Source organism: Pan paniscus, chromosome 6 (assembly GCF_029289425.2).
Source record: "Pan paniscus chromosome 6, NHGRI_mPanPan1-v2.0_pri, whole genome shotgun sequence".
NCBI classification, from domain to species: Eukaryota; Metazoa; Chordata; class Mammalia; order Primates; family Hominidae; genus Pan; species Pan paniscus.
The window spans coordinates 52887107-52909473 of NC_073255.2; the positions used below are offsets into that span (position 1 = coordinate 52887107).

The following is a 22367-nucleotide window of genomic DNA, read 5'->3' on the forward strand; positions in this document are numbered from 1 at the left end:
CCTAGGCTCATGGCTGCATCACTCCAGTCTCTGCCTCTGCCTTTACGTGGTCTCTTCTTCTCCTCTCTGTGTCTCTCTCCTCTGTAAGTCTCCTAAAGAGATCCCTGTCATTGTATTTAGGACCCATCTGGTAATCTAGGACGATTTGATCTCAAGAAACTTAATTACATCTGCAAATACCTTTTTCCCAAATAAAGGTCACATTCACAGTTTCTTGGGGTCAGGAGGTAGACATATCTTTTTGGGAATCACCTTTCAACCTCCTACAGTGACTATCAATGTGTTATCTGGGAAATAATGCTCCATCTTTCCAGTAATTAACCTGCTTTTCTGTTTCGAAGACTGGCTTTTTATCAGTTCACTCTGCCCAAAATAGTGCCACACACTATAAATGTGTTGTGTCTTGTATGATTTTGTTGTGTCATGTGTGATAATGATGTCAGAATGGAATGTAGTGTGGCACATAGAAAAATATTGCCTTGCTTTTGTTCTGAACAATTACACTTCTTATACGTTCTCCTCAACATTTTTATTTTGACAAGGATGTGAATTTGGGAGCTTATCATTGGTAGATAGAGATTCTCACTTCTAGTTTTTCACATTCTGTTTGAGCAAGTTCCCTGTCAGTAGGAGCAGTGTTTTCAATTTGTTTCTTTTTTCTGTTCTAGCCTTAAAATAACATACAGAAAATACTCCTCAATTAATTTGCTGATAAATGAACTTGAGAGTTCCTTGAAAAATAAAATATTTCACAATTTTAAAAACATTTTTATTTTGCTTCATTCCCAAAAGGATTTCAGGCAAGTTCTACTATAGGAACATGTATAGTATAAGAACATGTAAGACAAAACAGTAAGTGAGGAAGTGAAAGTGAAGATAAAATAAAGATTGGAAAAGTAAGATAATGCAAGAAGGATGAGGTTGGAACCTGCTCATGCCTGAAATTCTTGAAAGTTATTAGCTGTGGGCTATAAATTTGTTTCAGAGCATCACAGTAACCAAATGGGTGGGAGAGGGGGCAGGCCAATGACCAAAATTTACCACATCCACAATGTGGAAAAAGAAAATCAAAAGTGTTATAAAGGCTGCTTTGTGTATAGTTGATTATCTTTCTGAAACATTTCTGGCAATGAGATGGGGGTTCAGTGTCCTAGGAACCTTCCTAAAACATCCCTCCCTGTAGGCTGTTGGCCTCATGACAAAGCCTATGTCAGGGAAAGCCTCATCAGATGTGAAAATGTCCAGAGCACTCGTTAAGAGGACACAGCCTCCAGGGATATTGTTTTCAGCAACAAAGTCCCTGTGCCTCATCCTAACCATGGATTAAGGTAGGGTCTGTCTGCACGTGCTGTCAATTTACAGTCTCCTGAGACACGAAGGCGTCAGGTAGAGGCTGGCAAAGAAATAGCCATGGGCAAAGCCCAGTTTTACTTGTTTTTTGTTTAGTTTTTTTTTTTTTTTTCTTCAGATAATGTTGACTGAGACCCAAAGCTTTATGCCTTGGAACATGGCTCTAGTAATTTGAACCAAGATAAATTCAATGATGTGTTAACACATTTCTGACATGGTCATTAAAATTTTTTTTCTCAATGAAGTCCCATAAGATATTTAACTTTAAACCATATAACTTCAAGGTGAATCCTACAAACTATAGTGATTGCAGACTGTGCCCTGGGTAAATAACTAAGCTTGCTGCTTAATATAGGTTTTAAGATAGAAACCAATTAAATATTGGAGTAAGTAATTTGAAGTCATTGGTTTTGAACTCACAACTGTGATCACTATGGCTTGAATATCTATGTTTCTTCCAAAATTTATGTTGAAACTTAATCCCCATTGTGGTGGTGTTAAGAGGTAGGGTCTTTTGGGGAGTGATTAAGTCATGAAGGTACCACCCACGTGAATAGGATTAGTGTTTTTAATAAAAAGCTCGAAGGAAATAGTTTAGGCCCTTTTTGCCCTTTGACTTTCTACCACGTGAAGACACAAGAAAGCTCTCATTAAACATAGAATGCTCATGCCTTGATCTTGGACTTCACAGCCTCCAGAACTGTGAGAAAGACATTTCTGTTCTTTATAAGCTACCTAGTCTATGGCATTTTGTTATAGCAGCACAAATGGATTAAGACTGTGCTGGTGATTTGAAAGTGGCATGTGACAATAAAATTTTGTTCTCAGTGTAGCAGTGAGCAAAGTCTTAGTCTGAATGGCAGGCCCAGTCTCAACAAAATCTCGGTCCTCAGGGAGGATCATTTCAGCTCTGGAATATGCAGTGGTGTGACCACAGGCTGCCTTCCTTCATTGTGCTGATCCAGCTTCCTAATCTATAAATGGATTTAGTAATACTCTTACTGAAAGGTCATTTCGAGGATAAAGTGTAATATATATTTAGTGTTCTTAGGATCCCTTCTGATGCATAACTATTACCATTATCCTGTTCTCCATGGTGGAATATGGGGCGATATATCCAGCTTTTTGAAAAGTAATATCAAATCATTGGGATTCCATGTGAAAACAAGGTCACCTAAAAATTATAAATATTCTTTACTTATTTTTCTTTTAAGAGTTTATCCTAAGTAATTAAGGAGAGGCAAACTGATTAAGCCATAGGATGTTTGTGTTTATAATATTTAAAAAATTAGAGACAATCCAATTGTTTAGAAATAAGTATTCATTGAAAATATTATTCATTGGAATATTTTATCATCCATTACATGTCATTATAAAATAATATCTAAAGGCAAGGGAGCATATTTAAAATCTATTACTGGCTGAGTGCAGCGTTTCACGCCTGTAATCACTTGAGCTCAGGAGATTGAGAAACAGCAACTACTTCATGTAGCTTGGGATTTATAAAGAACTCACGTAGAAATAAGTTAAAATCAGTCTCCAGTGGTTTCTGACAGTGCTCTTGTCTGTGTGAAAACCAGGTTAACACTGGTCAAAAATTAAATGATCATAGGTCAACCTCAACCTCATGAAAAATACTGTCCTTAGAAACACGGCCATAGTCATTTTATTTTATATTTTGAGACAGAGTCTTGCTTTATCACCCAGGCTGGAGTGCAGTGGCACAAGCACAGCTGACTGCAGCCTCAACCTCCCAGGCTCAAGTGATCCTGCCACCTCAGCCTCCAGAGTAGCTGGTACTACAGGCATATTCCACCACGTCCGGCTAATTTTTTGATGTTCAGGCTGGTCTTGAACTCCTGGAGCCAAGCGATCTGCCCACCTCACCTGCCCAAAGTGCTGGGATTACAGGAATGAGCCACCGTGTTGGGCTGGCTAGACATTTTTAAAGGGTTGAATTTGCTGTTGAGTATGCCGGTTAGCCTAAAATCAGAAGGTAGAAGGGAAGGATGCCTTTTAAAAATGTGATTAGTCTCAGATAACTTATTTATTTATTCGTTAATGTGTATATTTATTAAGCCTCCATTTACCTGGGGACTCTTCTAGGCTCTAGACAAGCTCCTTGATCATTACATTTTAGTTAAAAGGGAAGAAGGCAAGAAGAGAGCTGGTAAAGAAATCGATGAGTGTCTAAGATAAAGCAGGGGTAAAAACTAGGATGCACCTACACCTGGATATTGTCACAGGTGGTTTGTGTGGTCGCAGAAGCCTGTCTAATGAGGAGACATTTGAGCTAGCTGGAATTTCAGAAGGAAACCATCCCTGCAAAGATCTGCAGCAGAAGACTGTGGGCAAAGGGGCACCCAATATTCAGGCACTAACAACCTGCCAGATAAACTTACGAGTGTATTAGTCAGGGTTCTCTAGAGAAATGGAACCAAGCCAATGTATATATATAGAGAGATTTATTTTGAGGAATTGGCTTAAATGATTGCAGGGGCTAAGTCTGAAGTTTTCAAGGCAGGCTGGCATGCTGGAGAACCAGGGAAGAGTTGATGTTACAGCTCAAGTCTGAAGGCTATTTGGAGACAAAATTTCTTCTTTCTTGGGGAATCTCATTCTTTATTCTTAAGACCTTAAAATGCCTGTGAGACCAATCCACATTGTAGAGGGTAGTCTTCTGTACTTAGTCTATAGATTTAGATGTTAATCACATCTAAAAAATACCTTCACTGCAATATCTAGACTGGTGTTTGACCAAACATCTGGGCGCCATGGCCTAGCCAAACTGACACACAAAATTAACCATCACAACGAAGCTTAGGCACAAATTGGCAATAGTTGGAGCCACCATTGACCACTCTGCATGCTCATCTCTGCTTTTCTGGTGATGACCTAACTATCCAGCTTCAACTCCCATGGGCTTGGTCTTAGTCTTTGATGTGAGGACCTCGTGGAGTAGGAGCTACCTGAGGCTGACCCTCTCTGTGGGGTTTCCAGGTGGCTGTGCTTTTGTCTAAGACTGGGGACTCACAGATTCTCAGCATATGCAGACTGAGTAGCACCTTTGAGATGGGAGTTATCCTGGGCATCAACCTATGAACCTCCAGGGAGGCTTCCTCACTGGACTGGAATACTGTGGGCATCATACACGTGCAGTCGCCCCTCTCTTTTGGGACTTCACGTGGCAAGACACATTGGAATGAGGCAGTTACTGGAGGAACTGGGAAGTAGAAGATTTCAGAGGCCCTGAGCAAAAAGGGTATGAAGTATGAATCTGATCAGTCAGGCCCAAGGCCACTGACTGGGTCACTGAAGTCACTGTGGGTTAAAAGATCAGCATACTGGTGGAGACAGGTCAATATGTCTGTCCATCTTCCCACAGAGCAGCAGTGACCTGGTCATAGCTCCTGCTGAAACCACCTTTGCAAAAATGAAAACTGAGGGAATTATGACAGTGAAAGAGACAAGACCTATCCGACTCCATCATGCTTCTAACCTTTAAGCTGTCCTTGTTCATTCCTGGGAGTAGGCCAAACTAACTTTGGGAAGGAATTCAGTTCATGATTTGACTCTGAAACAAAATTGATAACAGTCCTTTCCTGAAAAGAACCCCTTCTTGCTTGGAGACCAATCTGCCTTTTTAGGACTAACAAATTAGCTACAAGATTAGAAATTACAGTTTAGGGGTCACGCAGTCCCTGGCTCTATGAGTCTGAACCTCCCCAAATTGTTCCTGGGGATAACATCACTATTGTAAGACCTAAGATCAGTGCTTGAGATATTTTGCAGACCCTGCACTAGATGAATCAGCTGATACCACCCAGGCCAGTAATCTGACTCAACCAGTTCTGCCAGCCCACCCAGGAACAGAAGACAGCAAGAAAACCTCACTTTGACTCTCTATGATTCCATCTCCAACCTGACCAATCAGCACTCCCCACTTCCCAAGCCCCTACCTGCCAAACTATCTTTAAAAACTCTGATCCTCAAATGCTCGGGGACACTAATTTGAGTAATAATAAAACTCCAGTCTCCCACACATCCGGCTCTGCGTGAATTAATCTTTCTCCATTGCAATTCCCCTGTCTTGATAAATTGGCTCTGTCAAGGCAATGGGCAAGGTGAACCCTTTGGATGGTTACACTGCCACCCTCCTCCCTCCAATCTTCTGAGTTTCTGAGCATAGAATGGACAAGGCTTATTCTGGAATGCTGGGGGTGGGGTGGATCAGAAAGAGGACGTTCAGTGACTAGCCTCAGTCTAAGCCCACTTAGATCTAACTAGCTTCAGGACAAAGGGAAGTGCCATACTCCTGTCCAGTGTCAGGCAGTGTCAGGCAGAAGTTGACGATAAAGGTTTATTTGCCACTTTATTTGTGCTTGAGATTCTCTTGGGGAAATGTGGAGAATTTTTAGGACCTCATAGCTATAAAACTATTGTCTTAGTCTGTTTTCTGCTGCTATAACAGAATACCACAGCCTGGGTAATTTATAAACAACAGAAGTTTGTTTGGCTCACAGTTCTGGATGCTTGGAAATCTGAGAGCATGGCACTGCCATGTGATGAGGGTTCTACCATGGCAGAAGGGTGAAAGGGCACAGGAACATGTGAGACAGAGAGAGAAATGGGGCCAAACTCATCCTTTTATTAGGAGCCCACTCTTCAGTTGACTATCCCACTCAAATGATAATGGCATTAATTCAGAGCTCTTATGACCCAATCAATTTTTAAAGGTCTTACCTCTCTGAACACTGTTACAATGGTAATTAAATTTCAACATGAGGTTTGGTGGTCACATTCAAACCACAGAAACCACTTAATAGAATTCCATTTCCTACATTAATTTTATTAGATATTCTCATATAAAACAAAGATAACATATTGAAAGTTGAACTAGCCTTGTAGCATATTAAACTTTAAATGAATGATATACAAAATGACTTAACAAAATATCACCTGATATTTATAAAGCCTTGAACCATATTCTGCAACTATGGCATATAATTGTCTGGATTTCTGAGGAACATCTGTTTCTTTAAGCCACTGATGATTTAGGAGTCCTGTTAAAGAAAAGACAAACTCTGATTAAAGAGTTTCTCTGGAAACATAAAATATTTTACATGTATTCATAAGAATTTCCCTAAACATGAAGAATATGTATACTCTTAAGAATATCAGATCCTTGGGTGACATCATGGAAAATGGTGGAATAGTACACACAAAAACTCAGGCCTCCATGTAAACAATATAGCTAGTAAAGATTGACAGAATCAACTTTTTTGGAACTCTGGAATCTAATCCAAAACCTACAGCAACCAGATAACTAAGGATAGGGGGGCTAGTTTCTAGAAACAGAACATGTGGCATTTTTGTTTACCTGACTACCATCTTCCATTTCTTAACCTGGTGGTGGCAGGTATAGGGACAGCATTTCACATTCCTTTAATATAGACTTTGTTCTTAAAACACCATGGTAATGTTTTTTGACTCATCTAGTGGTTCCCTGAGGGGCTGGCACAGAAGCTGACCTGTGTTTATTCCACCCCTATAGCTTTCTAGGAAGTGGCAATATCTATTGAAAGACTTCAAAGACATACTGCTGAAGCCCAACTGGGACAAAAGACAGTAGATGATGGAAGTGGCAGACAGACTCAAAAGCCCATGAATAAAGAGGCAGTCTCTTGCTGGAAAAAGGGCTCAGAAGGACTGCTGCATCATATACTAGGAAACAGAGAATGTAATGTGCATTTCTAGGACTGGACACATGTTCATAAATGACCTCAAGAAGATACTGGGTTGCACCTCTCGTGGATCTGTAGATTGTGTATAAGCAGGAGATGAAGACTAAGGCAGAGTTTTAGGTGGCCTGGCTTAGTCTTGAAGGAGTGTCCCAGCTTAGAGCCAAGCTGTGAAGACTGAGAGAGTAATCTCTCTGTCTCTGTCTCTGTCTCTGTTTCTGTATCTCTCTTCCTCTCTCTTTGGATCCAGGAATTCAAGGAAATATGTGAGAAATCAGTGGCTAACCACTGAGATAGTAGAATAATAAACATATACGACAAGAAATACAGTCTTCCAAAATAGTTTTGGGAGGCTGAGGTGGGTGGATCATGAGGTCAAGAGATCGAGACCATTCTGGCCAACACGGTGAAACCCTGTCTCTACTAAAAGTACAAAAATTAGCTGGGCTTGGTGGTGCTCACCTGTGGTCCCAGCTACTCGGGAGGCTGAGGCAGGAGAAATGCTTGAACCTGGGAGGCGGAGGTTGCAGTGAGCTGAGATCGCACCACTGCACTCCAGCCTGGTGACAGAGTGAGATTCCATCCCCGCCCCCCAAAAAAAAGTTTGAAAATGTTACTAAACAAACAAGTGATTGCAGCCCTCAAAATGCAACAGCAGGCAAACCCTGGGGAAGAGGGAAATCTGAATTCTAGAGTTATTATATTATAATATTAAAATGCTCAATTTACAAAATCACATGGCATATGATGAAACAGGAAAGTATGGCCCATTCAAAAGGAGAAAATGGCAGAAACCATCCCTGAGGAATCTGACATTGGAATTACGAGACAAAAACTGTAAATCAGCTGTTCTGCATATGTTCAAAAACTAAAGGAAACCATGGACAAAGAACTACAGGAAACCAGGAAGATTATGTATGGATAAGATGAGAATATTGATTAAAATAAATTATGAAAGAAACCAAATATAAACTCTGAAGCTGAAAGAGGAATAACTAAAATGAAGAACTTACTAGAAGGGCTCAACAGTTGATTTAAGCAGGCAGATGAAAGAATCAGTTAACTTAAAGATAGAGCTATTGAAATTATTGAGTCTGTGAACAGAAAGAGAAAAGTGAAAAAGTGAACAGAGCCCAAGAGACCTATCAGACACCATGAAGTGGATCAACATATGCATTGTGGCAGTCTCAGAAAGAGGAGAGAGAAAGAAAGGGGCAGAGAGAAATGAAGAAATAAATAAAACCTATGGGATACAGCAAAAGCAGTACTAAGAGGGAAGATTATAGTTCTAAGTGCCTATATTGAAAAAGAGGAAAAACATCCTATAAATGACGTAATGATGTACCTTAAAGAACTAGAAAAGCAAGAGCAAATCAAACCCAAAATGAGTAGAAGAAAAGAAATAATAAAGATCAGAGCAGAAATAAATAAAATTGAAATGAAGTAAACAATACAAAAGATCAATGGAACAAAGGTTTTTAGAAAAATTAAATGAAACTGACAAACCTTTAGCCAGATTAACAAAAAAAAAGAGAAGATACAAATGAAATTAGAAATAATAAAGAAGACATTAAAACTGGTACTGCACAAATTTAAAGGATCATTACTAGCTACTATGAACAACTGTATGCCAATAAATTGGAAAATCTAGAAGAAATGGACAAATTACTAGACACATACAACCTACCAAGACTGAACCAGAAAGAAATTCAAAACCTGAACAGACCAATAAAAAGTAATGAGATCAAAGCCATAATAAAAAATCTCCCAGTAAAGAACAGCCCGGGACCCCATGGCTTCACTGCTGAATTCTATCACACATTTAAAGAAGAGCTAATACCAACCTTATGCAAACTATTCTGAAAAAGAGAGGAGGAGGGAATACTTCTAAACTCATTCTACAAGGCCAGTATTACCCTGATATGAAAACCAGACAAAGACACATCAAAAAAAAAAAAAAAAAAAAAAAAAGAAAAGAAAAGAAAGAAAACTACAGGCCAATATCTCTGATGAATATTGATGCAAAAGCCCTTAACAAAATACCAGCAAACGGAATTCCATAATACATTACAAAGATCATTCATCATGACTGAGTGGGATTTATCCCTGGGATGCAAGGATGGTTCAACATATGCAAATCAATCAATGTGATACACCATATCAATAGAATGAAGGATAAAAACCATGTAATGGTTTTCAACTGATGCTGAAAAGGCATTTGGATAAAATTCAACATCTCTCCATGATAAAAACCCTAAAAAAATCTGGGTATAGAAGGAACATACCTCAACGTAATAAAAGCCATGAATGACAGATCCACAGCAGGTATCACACTGAATGAGAACAAACTGAAAGCCTTTCCTCAAAGACCTGGAACACGACAAGGTTGCTCACTTTCACCTCTGCTATTCAACATAGTACTGGAAGTCCTAGCTAGAGCAACCAGACAAGAGAAAGAAATAAAGGGCATCCAAACTGCAATGAAAGAAGTTAAATTATCCTTGCTTGCTGATGATATGATCTTATATTAGGAAAAAAACCTTAAGACTCCACAAAAAAAACTGTTAGAACTGATAAATTCAGCAGTGTTGCAGGATACAAAGTCAATGTACAAAAATCAGTAGCATTTCTACATACAAACAGTGAACAATCTGAAAAATTAATAAAGTAATCTCATTTACAATAGCCACAAACAAAATCAAATACCTAGGAATTAACCAAAGAAGTGAAAGATCTCTACAACGAAAACTATAAAACATTGATGAAAGAAATTGAAGGGGAAACAAAAAGTAGATAGCTCATGTTCATGAATTAGAAGATCAATATTGCTAAATGTCCATACTACCCAAAGCAATCTACATATTCAATGCAATCCCTATCAAAATACCAATGACATTCTTCACAGAAATAGAAAAAAACAACCTTAAAATTTATATGGAACCACAAAAGACCCCAAATAGTCAAAACTATTCTAAGCAAAAAGAAGAAAATTGGAGGAATCACATTACCTGACTTCAAATTATACTACAGAGCTTAGTAACCAAAAGAGCAGGGTACTGGCATAAAAAGAGAGAGATAGGCTGATGAAACAGAATAGAGAACCCCTACAGAGAACTTATTTTCAACAAATGTGCCAAGAACATATGCTGGGGAAATCATAGTCTCTTCAATAAATGGTGCTGGGAAAACTAGATATTAATATGCAGAAGAATGAAACTAGACCCCTATCTCCTGCCATATACAAAAATCAAATCAAAATGGATTAAAGGCTTAAATCTAAGACTTTAGACTATGAAACAACTATAAAAAAAACATTGGGGGACAATCTCCAGGTCCTTGGTCTGGGCAAAAATTTCTTGAGCAGCACCCCACAAGCACAGGCAACAAAAGTAAAAATGGACAAATGGGATCACAGCTAAAAAGCTTCTGACAGCAAAGGATACAATCAACAAAGTGAAGAGACAACCCACAGAATGGGAGAAAATATTTACAAACTACCTATCTGACAAGGGATTAATAAGAAGAATATATAAGGAGCTCAAACAACTCTATAGGGGGAAAAAAGAAACCTAAATAATCTGATAAAAAAAATGGGCCAAAGATTCAAATAAACATCTCTCAAAAGAAGACACACAAATGGCAAACAGGCACATGAAAAGGTGCCAGTTTCATTGATTGTCCGAGAAATGAAAATCAACACTACAACGAGATGTTATCTCACTTAAGTTAAAATGGCTTATACCCAAAAGACAGGCAATAACAAATGCTGGAGAGGATGTGGAGAGAGGAGAACTCTCATACACTGTTGGTGGGAATGTAAATTAGTACAACCACTCTGCAGAATAGTTTGGAGAATCTTCAAAAAATGATAAACAGAGCTAATATATGATCCAGCAGTCCTACTGTTGGGCATATACCCAAAATAAAGGACATCGGTATATCAAAGAGATATCTGCACTCCCATTTGTTGCAGCATTGTTCACAATAGCTAAGATTTGGAAGCAATCTAAGTGTCCATCAGCAGATAAATGGATAAAGAAAATGTACATATTCACAATGGTGTACTATTCAGCCATAAAAAAGAATGAGATAATGTCATTTGCAACAACATGGATGGAATTGGAGATCATTACGTTCAGTGAAATAAGCCATTCATAGGAAGACAAATATCACATGTTCTCACTTATTTGTGGGAGCTAAAAATTAAAACAATTAAACTAATGAACACAGAGAGTAAAATGATGATTACCAGAAGCAGGTGAGTGTAGTGTCGAAGACAGAGGAGGTGAGGATGGTTAATAGGTACAAAAAATAGAAAGAATAAATAAGACCTACTATTTGACAACACAATGGGTGACTACAGTAAAAAATTACTTAATTGTACATTTTAAAATAACTAAAAGATTGTATTTGGATTGTTTGCAACACAAAGGATAAATGCTTGAGGGGATGGATACCCCATCCTTCGTGATATGATTATTTCACATTGCATGCCTGTATCAAAACATCTCAGGTACCCCGTAAGTATATATGCTATGTACCCACAAAAAATTAAAAATTTTTAAATTTTAAATAAGAAAAAGAATATTTAAAGAAATAATGGCTGAAAAAGTTCCAAAGTTGATAAAAAGCCATGAATCTACACATCCAAGAAACTCAACAAACTTCAAGTAAGACAAACTTTAAAAGAGTCATGCTGAAACCTATTATAATCAAACTGTTGAAAGACAAAAACGCAGAGATAATCTTGAAAGCAGAAAGAGAGCAATGCCTTGTTATATAGAAGAAAGTCTTTGTTGGATTACCACCTGATTTTTTCTTCAGAAACTATGGAGGCCAGAAGACAGTGGGATGACATATTTAAAGCGCTGAAAGAAAAAAAAATTCTATATATGAGAAAACGATTCTCCCAACTGCAGAAAAAATTAACATATTCTAAGATAAAGAAAAGCTCATGGTGTCTCTATGACTAGACCAGCCCTTCAGGAAGAGCACTGAAAGGGATTCCTTCAGGCTGCAGTGAAAGGACATTAGAGAGTAACTCAATGCCGCATGAAGCAATCAAAATCTCCAGTAAAGGTAACAGAGAGGTAAATATGAAACCAGTATTATTGTTTTGGGTTTGTAACTCCTTCTTTTATTTCTTTCATAATTTAAAAGACAAATTTATAAAGCATAATTATAAATCTATGTTTATGGGTACCCAAAGTGTAAAGATGTAATTTTTGACAACATAAAGAGGAGTAAATCCCAGTGAATACAGATCATAAGGAGGAAAAAAAAGAGGAGCAGAGCTGAATAGGAGCAGAGTGTTTGTATTCTATTAAAGTTAATTTGGTATAAATTTAAACTATATTGCTATAAATGTAGGGTCTCAGTTGAAATCCCCATGGTAACCACTAAGAAAATATCTAAAAAACATATACAAAATGAAACAGAACAGAATCAAAACAGTGCACTACAACAAAGCAATTAAACACAAAAGAAGGCAGTAAAGAAGGAAATGAAGAACAAAAAAGGTATAAGATATAGATTTTCTAAAAAATAGAAAAATGGCAGAAGTAAGTCATTCCTTATTAGTAATTAATGTAAATGAAAATGGATTAAACTTTCCAATCAAAAGGCAGAGGCTGGCAGAATGAATTTAAAAACATGATTCAACTATATGCTGCTTACAAGAGATTTACTTTAGAATCAAAACTGAAATTTATAAAACTTGGCTGAAAGAAATTAAAGAAGACCTAAATAAATGGAAGGACAACTTGTGTTCATGAATTGGAAGATTTACTACTGCTAAGATGGCAACACTACCTAAAGCTGTCCACAGATTCAAAGTAATCTTTATCAAAATCCCAACAGCATGATACTGGATAATGATAGACATATAGACTAATGGGCTAGAATATCCAGAAATAAACCCATTCAACTATAGCCAATTCAGTTTTTGGAACGGAGGACAAGACATTCAAAGATTCCTATAGGGAAAGAGTAATATTTTTAGCAAATGGTCCTGGGACAACAGGCTTTCCACATGCCAAAAAATGAAGTTGGATCCCTTGCATCATATAAAAAAATGAACTCAAAATGGGTCAATTACCTAAATATTATAAGAGCTAAAACCAGAAAACTCTTTAAAAAAGGTTTGGCAATGGATTCTTCATTATGACACCCTCAAAATTACAAACCTTTGTGTATCAAAGAAAGTGCAAAGACAACCTAGAATGAAAGAAATGTTTTCAAGTGATATATCTGAGAAGGATTTGGTATCTAGAATATATTAAAAAACTCTTCCAACTCAACAACAAAAGGACAAACAACCTAATCAAAAATGAGCAAAAGACTTTAATGGACATGTCTCCAAGGAACACATACAAACGGTCAATAAGCACATAAAAAGATGCTTGACATCATTAGTCATTAGAGAAATCAAACCATGATGAAACATGACTTTTCATCCATCAGGTGGCTGTAATAAAAAAAAAAAGGAAAAAAATGATAGTGGAAATGTAGAGAAATTGACTTCTTGTTTTAATCCATTTGTGTTGCTGTAAAGGAATATCTGAGGTTGGATAATTTATAAAGAAAAGAGGTTTATTTGGCTCACAGTTCTATAGGCTGTACAAGAAGCATGGCACCAGCATCTACAGCTGGTGAGGGTCTCCGGCTGCTTCCACTCATGGTGGAAGGCAAAGAGGAGCCAGCATGTGCAGAGATCACATGGTGAGAGAGGGAGCAAGAGAGAGCTGGGAGAAGTCAGGTTCTTTTTAACAATTAGCTCCCACAGGAACTAATAGAGTGACAACTCATTACTGTAAGGATGGAACCAAGTGATTCATGAGGAATCTGCCCTCATGACCCAAATGCCTTCCATTAGGCCCCCACCTGCAACACTGGGGGTCAAATTTCAACATGAGGTTTGGGAGGACAGATATCCAAACTATAGCAGTCCTCCTACACTGCTTGTGGGAATGTAAAATAGTGCAGCCGTTGAGGAAAACAGTCTGGTGGTTCCTCCCCAGAAATCTCATTCCTATGTATATACTTGAAAGAATTGAGAACAGGTGTTCAAATAAGCAAACATACACACTTATGCACAGCATCACTATTCACAATAGCCTAAAGATAAAAGCACTCTAAATGTCCATGAATAGATAAATGGGTAAACAAAATGAGGTATATACATACAATGAAATATTATTTAGCTACAAAAAGGAATGAGGAACTGACACATGCTAGGATACGGATGAACCTTAAAAACACGCTAAGTGAAAGAAGGCAGATAAGAAAGATCACATGCTATATGATCTTTTTTATAACAATAACTGGGTTGAAACTTTTATTTTAATGGGAGATCCCTGCCTTAAGTTGTGAATATATTAAAGAACAATTTTCCAGTGTGCTCGGGGTGGTGGATGGTGATATTTCCCGATATGAAACTACAAACTGCACATTCTGCAGTAATTTATTTGGGAACTGTGTGATGAGCGAGAGTCTCTGGTTGTCAAAACCTCCCAAGTGGAGTCACCTAAATTTAGAAAATGTAAAATGTATGTTTGCAATAAATATATTAGAAATTCTTAACTTTAAAGCAACATCTATGACTAAAAAATTTGCAAAAAGCAAACCACAATTCTAAAAGAAAAAGCTCCTTTCTAAATTTTCTATTAAAAAGCCAGTATTACTTTTACAATCAGAAATAAAAGACAAATGAAAAAGCTTTGAGAGTGTGCAGGTCACCTCCAGCACTTTCCGTGGCATTTATTTACAAATATGAGCCATTCCGTTGAGATCTCTCTCACCAGGCAGACATATCCTGTGGAATGGTTTTAAGGATCATTACTTAGGAAGACTTACCTACAAGAAGAAAAGTCAGTGTAAGCATTGTACTTAGAATAATCTTCCATGATCGAGTTACCCTAAAAGAATAAAAACAATGATTAGAAAAAGAATTTAACAACATCATGCATTTAACTTGGACTTTAACCACTACACTCACGTCAACAAACTTACTTATTTTCATTCTTGCTTAATCTAGGTTGAGTCTATGAATTACTTTAATTTCCAATCCACTATTTTTTAAATTGAGAGAAGATCGTTTTAGTGATGATACACACTCACCAGCATATATGAGTGCGCATACATATAGTCATGCCTCTTACTTTCACATATGCAATGCTTATGCTAGTATATGTCTATTTATATTCTTAAAATACTTATAAGAAAAAAACAAAGGCAGTTTTCTGGAGGTCTCAAATGTAGAACTAGCTAAGAGAAAAGAAAAAAAAAAGAAAAATCAGGTTCTGATTTTAAGGAAATTTTGTACCAAGCTAAAGAACTATGACAGTTAAGAAATATCTGATAAAATTCTTTAAAGTCACCATGACCTTTTTTCCTACTCTGTGTTGAAGTACAGTATGCTATACAAATATGATTTGTGCTCTTTTCTGTATAATTGTACAGACCAGCGATGCCTCACAGAATGAACACATCCATGAAACCTCACCCAGGACTGGAAATTGAGCATACTCAGTTCTGTGGACTGAATTGCACCCCACCCCCAACACACACACACACACACACACACACACACACACACACACACACATTCATTTGTTGAAGCCCTACCATCATTGTTACTGTATTTAGAGATAGGGTCTTTAATTGCTAATTAAGGGTAAAAGAGGTTATGAGTGGGACTCTAAACTAGCAGGACTGTTGTCCTTAGAAGAGGTGGAAGAGAGACCAGAACTTTTTCTCTCTTTGTGCAGTCAGAGGAAAGGTCACATGGGGACACAGTGAGAAGGCAATCCAGGAAGAGAGCCCTCACTAGAGACCAAATCAGCTGGAACCTTGGACTTCCCAGCCTCCAAAACTGTTTAAAAAAGTAAATTTCTGTTGTTTCAGCCACCCAGTCTGTGGTATTTATTACTGCAGCCCGAGCAGATGAATATACCAAGCCAATCAGAAGCCCATCTTATGCCCTTATCAAGCCTATACCTCCCACCTCTGAGGGTACCTGCTCTCCTGAGCTCTATCCCCATTAAGTAGGTTTGTCTGGGTTTGAACCATCTATAAATGGACCCATGTGGGTATGGGCTCTATCTGTCTGCCTCCTGTTCCCAGTCTTAAGTCTGTGAGAGTCAACTGTGCTGTTGTGTATAGTTGTGGTTCATTCATTCTTACAACTGTATAGTATTTCATTGTGTGAATATATCATGTGGGTATCCATCCTAACATTGATGGGTGTTTGGGGCTATGATAAACAATGCAGTTATAAATATTACTACAAGCAATGCAGCTATGAACATTCTTGTACATGGTTTCTGATGAAGACAAGTATGTATTTCATTTAAGTATATTTTCAAGAGAGATATTGATGGGTCATAGGATACATGCATAATCCGATGCAGTAGATTTTGCTCAGTTTTACAAAGCGGTTGTAATGACAACCTTTTCACATCTAACCTTTTAAAAAGCCCTAAAGGGTGGATGGGGAGGGAAGCTAAAATGATCACATTAATCTAATGTGAAGGCTATAAACTTCTGGATAAAGTATTACAAGTTGGCAAACTAAAAATTTCTACTTAAAACATAAGAAAAATCACATTAAGATGGACCATTCATTAACTGTATTCACTAGAGTGGGCCACCTAATTCTCCCAGTACAGAATCTTTAAGTAGCTTATCTACCCTACATAAAGCAGTCATACCTATTAGCCATCCAAGAGTGTGACAGTGTGGAAACCAACTAAGAAGAGAATTTTCTTAACTCTCTTCCCCTCCAGGGAAGTGTATTCTGGAATCTCTTCCTTTTAACTATTATTGGAGATGTGGAGAGTGGTAGGGGGTCCACTGTATAAAAAAAGTTGTTCATAGGTCAGTTATGGTCTACAAGAGCTCTTTTGGTGGGCTGCATTAAGTGAAAATTATCACATTACCATATTTACCAAAGATTAACTCCAGTGTTTTTCGTTTTTTGTTTTTCACTAGAAAACTGGCTGCCAGGCTCTGCATTGCAAAATTCCTTCGGGGCCTTCGCCCAGCCAGTGGGATTCTGCCATTTGGGGCAAGCAGATTTTGTTATTACTGTGATTTTGAAATGCTGCTCTACTTGTACTAACAACTTTGTAGCATTCCTTTTATTTTTATTGACAGTTTTGTTCTGTGCAAGTGCTTCATTGTTACCAATAGGAAGGTTATTTCGTTACTTGTAGTTTTTGTTTTCCCAGCAGGCAGCACATGGGCAGGGCGTTTGTAAATAGGTTTAGGGTCTTTGGATTCCCTGCTATAATAATCCCCACATATGTTCTCACTAGAGGAAACAGGGTGATTCACTCAAAATGTGCATCCCCTACCAGAGTCTTTAGTCAATTATCACCCAAGAATGTAATAAATGCCACTCTGTGCCCAGAGTCCTGAGCCCGGTGCTAAGCTCTGCATACCACCAAGACTATACAAGCTAGCCCAATGACAAAAAAAAAAAAAAAGTGAATTATCTGGAAGCTTTTAAGTTCCTGCTGCTGTGGCTCATTGTTTTAAAGAGGGTGGCTCTCCTTTCTTAATCCTTCTCCCAAGTCTGCTGTTATTAATCCAGATACCGTTGACATAGAAGTATTGTGATCAAGTGTAAGACTGTGATCAAGAGAAACCTTCAAAGGAAACTATTGAAAATGATTTTCTCTATAAAGGGAGAAAATACTGTCTGTCGGGTAACAGGTAACAGATGAACAGACACAAGTGACAGATGTAACACATAAAACCTACAATTTCAGGCACACCGTTCTGCCATGTTTACCTACCCATTCGCATCAGGGTTTTCGTCTTCTGATAACAAAGCATTGCCACTGGCGCTACCGCTGGCGTCTTCAGAGCAACGTCTAAAAAACATGGCAGCCCTTCTTGCCTTTGTTTTTCCACTCATGATCCCCTACCAAAGAACAAACAGCTGGTAGGATGAAAAGCAACATTTGTCCTCATTCCTATTTTATGAAAAACATGAAGCTATACATACAGTTTCTAAATTTGTTTTGTGTAACGTCTTCTTCCTCCACGGGTGTTTCTTCTTGAAGACGGAATTTTGAAAAGCTTCTGATTCTTCTGTTGCATCATCCTCCGTGACACCTCATAATGCAGATGGCCACCACGCCCAGCCAGGGCATGGACAGGCATCCACCTCTCTGCTTCAAGGGCCTAATTGTACCCTATGTCGAACCCACTGAATAATACAAAGGCCCCCCCATGTACCTACCGCTTTTCTATAGCAAATCTGGATGTTTTGCTGTGTTTGCTTCAGTGCTTTTCTAATAAAGAAAATATCAGAAATATAATAGTAGACCCCCAAGTATCCTTGAATCTCAGCACTCTTATTTTCCACAGATCATTACAACCTGAAAATTGATATACTCTATTCTCATTATTTTTGATACTTTACTATGTAAATCTGTATCTATAAATAATACCATTTTCATGCTTAAAACATAAACTAAATGTTATGCCACTCTAGGTTTTCTTACAACATTATTTATCTTGAGACATTAACTCCACTCATTTTAATTGCTCTATGGTATTTCATTATACATACATCACAATTCATTTACCCATCCTTCTGTAAATGTATGCTTAGGTTGTTTTCAGTTTTTTTGGCAAAGAATAATGCTCATTGCACGTTGTTATATGCACATCACAAGGTTTTTCTAAACATACACCTAGAAACAGAATAGTTAGGTGGAAGGATGAGCTGGTTTATTTGGGGCATAAATTCTATGATGACAGTCATTTCACTCTCAGCACTTTGGAGATACTACTCCATGGCCTTGTGGATTGATTGTTGCTGATGAGAATTCTGTCTTATCTTCATTTCTCTTTTTTTTTTTTTTGGCAATTTCTCGTGTAGTTTTTAAGATTTTCTGTTTATCCATATTTTCCAGTTGTATTTTAGTGTATCTAGGTTTGATACTAGTTTTTGTTTTTCCTCACTTATAACTCAGAGAGTCTTTTCAGTTTGGGTACTTGTGTGTTTTTTCAGTTCTGGACTATTTTTCAGCCATCAGGGCTTCAAATATTGCTTCTCTGCCACTGCCTCAATTTTCTTAGAATGGTCCACCTATTGACACTTGTGTCTCCCTTTTGCTTTCCGTTCAACTGCTCGTTCATATTAGTTTTTGCTTTTTTCTCTTTTTACTTATGCTGATTTCTGGGTGAATTTGTAAGTGTTATTTTTCAATTTACTACTTATTTTCTGAAAGCTTAGATTTATACCAAGAAATCCCCAAGTTTCTACTTTTTTACCTACTAGTCCAAAATTCGAAAGTTACAAAATGGTACACAGCAAATATGGCCTTTCCACCCGGCATCTGCCTTCTAGCTATTGGTTCCCCTGTCTTCTAGCATCTATGCTACCATTTATAGTATTTCCTTTCAAAGATGTGATACACATGCACAGTATGTGACATTGTATTAGATATGTAATATTTTATAGGTATATTTATCTCTCCACATTCCTAATAGTAGCTTACTATAAACTGTGCTCTGCATCTTGCTTGTTTCCCTTAAACATGTATCTTGGAAGTTGTTTTGATTGTTTGAGATAATCTTCCTCGTTCATTTATGACTGAATAGTGTTTCATTGGGTGAATGGGCCATAGGCTATTTAGCCTGTCTCATATTGATGGGCAGTTTGAAATTTAAAATAATGTGCAATAGTAATCTTGTATTTAAGTTATTATCCATATGTGTGAATATATCTTTAAGGATATATACCCAGAGGAGGAACTTCTGGGTCAAAGTCTATGTGTATTTTTCAAGAATAAATCCGCACATATACAGCCAACTAATCATTGGTAAGTTTGTCAGGTGTACACACTAAGGAAAGGACACTGTAGTCTCTTCAATGAATGGTGCTGGGAAAAGTAGATATTCACATGCAAAAGAATTAAATTGGACAGTTATCTTACACCATACCCAAATAATACCTTGAAATAGATAAAAGACTTAAACATAAGACCTCTAACCATAAAATTCCTAGAAGAAAACAAGGAAAAAATCTCCTTGACATTGGTCTTGACAATGACTTTTTAAATATGACATCAAAAAGCACATGCAAAAATAAATAAGTGGAACCACATCAAACCAAAAACCAAAAAGCTTTTGCACAGCAAAGGAACTTAATAACAAGAAAACAAATAACTGAATTTAAAAGTTGGCAAAGGTCCTAAATAGACATTTTTTTTCCAAAGAAGACATACACATTGCCAACAGGCATGTGAAAAGCTACTCAACATCATTAATCATCAGGGAAATGTAAATCAAAACAACAATGAGATATCACCTCACAGCTGTTAGGATGGCTTTTATGAAAAAGATAAACAGCTAGTGTTGCACAAAGTGGTACACGCCTGTAATCCCAGCTACTCGGGAGGCTGAGGCAGGAGGATTGCTTGAGCCCAGGAGTTTGAGACCAGCCTGGGCAACATAGCCAGACCCCATATTTTAAAGAAATTGTTAATCTTAAAACAAACGAACAAATAAAAATATATAAAGATAAGTGTAGGCAAGAATGCAGAGCAAATGTAACCCTTGTATACTGTTGGTGGGATGTAAATTGGTATACTCATTATGAAAAACAGTATGGAAGTGCCTTAAAAAATTAAAAATAGAACTACCTTATGATTCAGCAATCCCACTTCTGGGTATATATATCCAAAGGATATAAAATCAGTGTGTTGAAGAGATATTTGCACTTCCATGTTCATTGTATCACTATTTACAAGCCAAGATATAAAAACAACCCAAGTGTTTATTGATGGATGAATGAATGTGATTTATGCACACACACACACACACACACACACACACACACACACACGGCAGGTGGGTGGTGGTGGTGGGGGGAGAGAACGAGAATGGAATATTATTCAGCCATAAAAAGTAGGAAATTGTGTCATTTGTGTCCACATGAATGAGCCTGGAGAACATTATGCTAAGTGAAATAAACAGACACAGACTGTATGATCTAATTTATATGTGGAGCCTAAAAAGTCAAATCTGTAGAAGCAAAGAGTAGAATGGGAGTTGCCAGTGGCTGATGGGCAGAGGGAGTGGGAATGGGGAGATGCTGGTCAAAAGGTGCAGAGTTTCAGTTACAAGAGGAATACATTCCGGGGATCTAATGTACAGCATGCTGACTACAGTTAGCAACATTGTATTGTATACTTGAAATGTGTTGAGGGAGTAGATCTCAAGTGTTCTTACCCCACATACGCATACACAAAGGTAACTAAGTGAGATGATGAATATGTCAATTAGCTTGATTGTAGTAATTATTTCACAATGTACATGTGTATAAAACTAACATGTACAACTGAAACATAGAAGTTTTGTTTGTTAATTATATCTCAATAAAGTTGGAAAAAATCCAAAATGTGTCTTTAAAAATTTCAACCAAAGAAAAAGGCCATTATTTTAACATGCAGAGCACTGCAGAGTCAAAGAAATCCAGTCTCTCTCCTGTGTGAAGAGAAGATGATCTTGTTTCTCCAATGAGGCTGAAAACCCAAACTTCTATATAACATTGAAATACATAAATATATATCAAAAAAGGAAAGCTTGTCTTTAAATTACTCAGATTATCAGAAAAAAGCACAAAATGTAAAAGCCCCTCCAGTTGGTGGAACCCTGGTGAGACTATGTTGTATGTTCTAGAGGGAAAGACTGAGCTCACAGAGGTGAAGGTTGGAGAGGGGAATTATACAAGGGCTTTCAGCTGCTTGAGATTGGAACGGACAGTAACAAGGCAGGGCAAAAGTGGAGAGATGGAAAAGCACAAATGGAAGATGTGTCCTGAAAGTTTAAATAAACTAGCTTCAGCCAACAACATGGGTAAACCAACAGAGACCAGGCAGGAAGGAAGGGCCAGAGGGCTTTGAAAAATCAGAATTTGTACTCCAATACATTTTTCCTCTTCTCAAAATGCTCATAAGCAGGAGATTATCTGCATATCTACAAGTAAAGTGAAAAAATTAGGCATAAAGTGAAAATATATGTCAGAGAATGTTGGATCTTTCTAAATACTGAGGGCCATTATGTGGTAGAAAGATGATTATGTCATGAAGTATAGAAAATAAAGACATTGAGATATTCTTATTATAAATAATTATTCTTGTATCATGTTTTAATTTGCATGGCATCATTACCTACATTCTTATCTGATCTGGTTTGCAAATATTTGTAATTTCAATCACACTGCAAAAGTCAAAAGTTGGCCAGGTGTGGTGGCTC

At 37.5% G+C, this 22367-nt stretch overlaps 1 protein-coding gene across 9 annotated transcripts in view; it reads right to left on the bottom strand.

Annotated features, from left to right (window-relative positions):
* The window catches only part of SUN3 (Sad1 and UNC84 domain containing 3), a 100550-nt gene that overhangs the window by 23223 nt on the left and 54960 nt on the right, over window positions 1–22367 (bottom strand). For 5 of the 9 annotated variants that reach the window (XM_055115926.1, XM_055115928.1, XM_055115930.1 and 2 more), the window contains exons 1-4: window positions 18103–18437; window positions 17891–18018; window positions 14946–15007; window positions 6310–6413 (exon numbers count right to left, since the gene is read on the bottom strand). In XM_055115926.1, coding sequence (XP_054971901.1) covers window positions 6310–6413; window positions 14946–15007; window positions 17891–18012 — 288 coding nt within the window. In that variant the 5' untranslated portion in view covers window positions 18013–18018; window positions 18103–18437. Of the gene's footprint in view, window positions 1–6309; window positions 6414–7553; window positions 7965–14945; window positions 15008–17890; window positions 18438–22367 lie in introns of those variants that run through there. The other 4 variants (XM_055115923.3, XM_055115927.1, XM_055115925.1 and 1 more) reach the window with 3 other exon arrangements.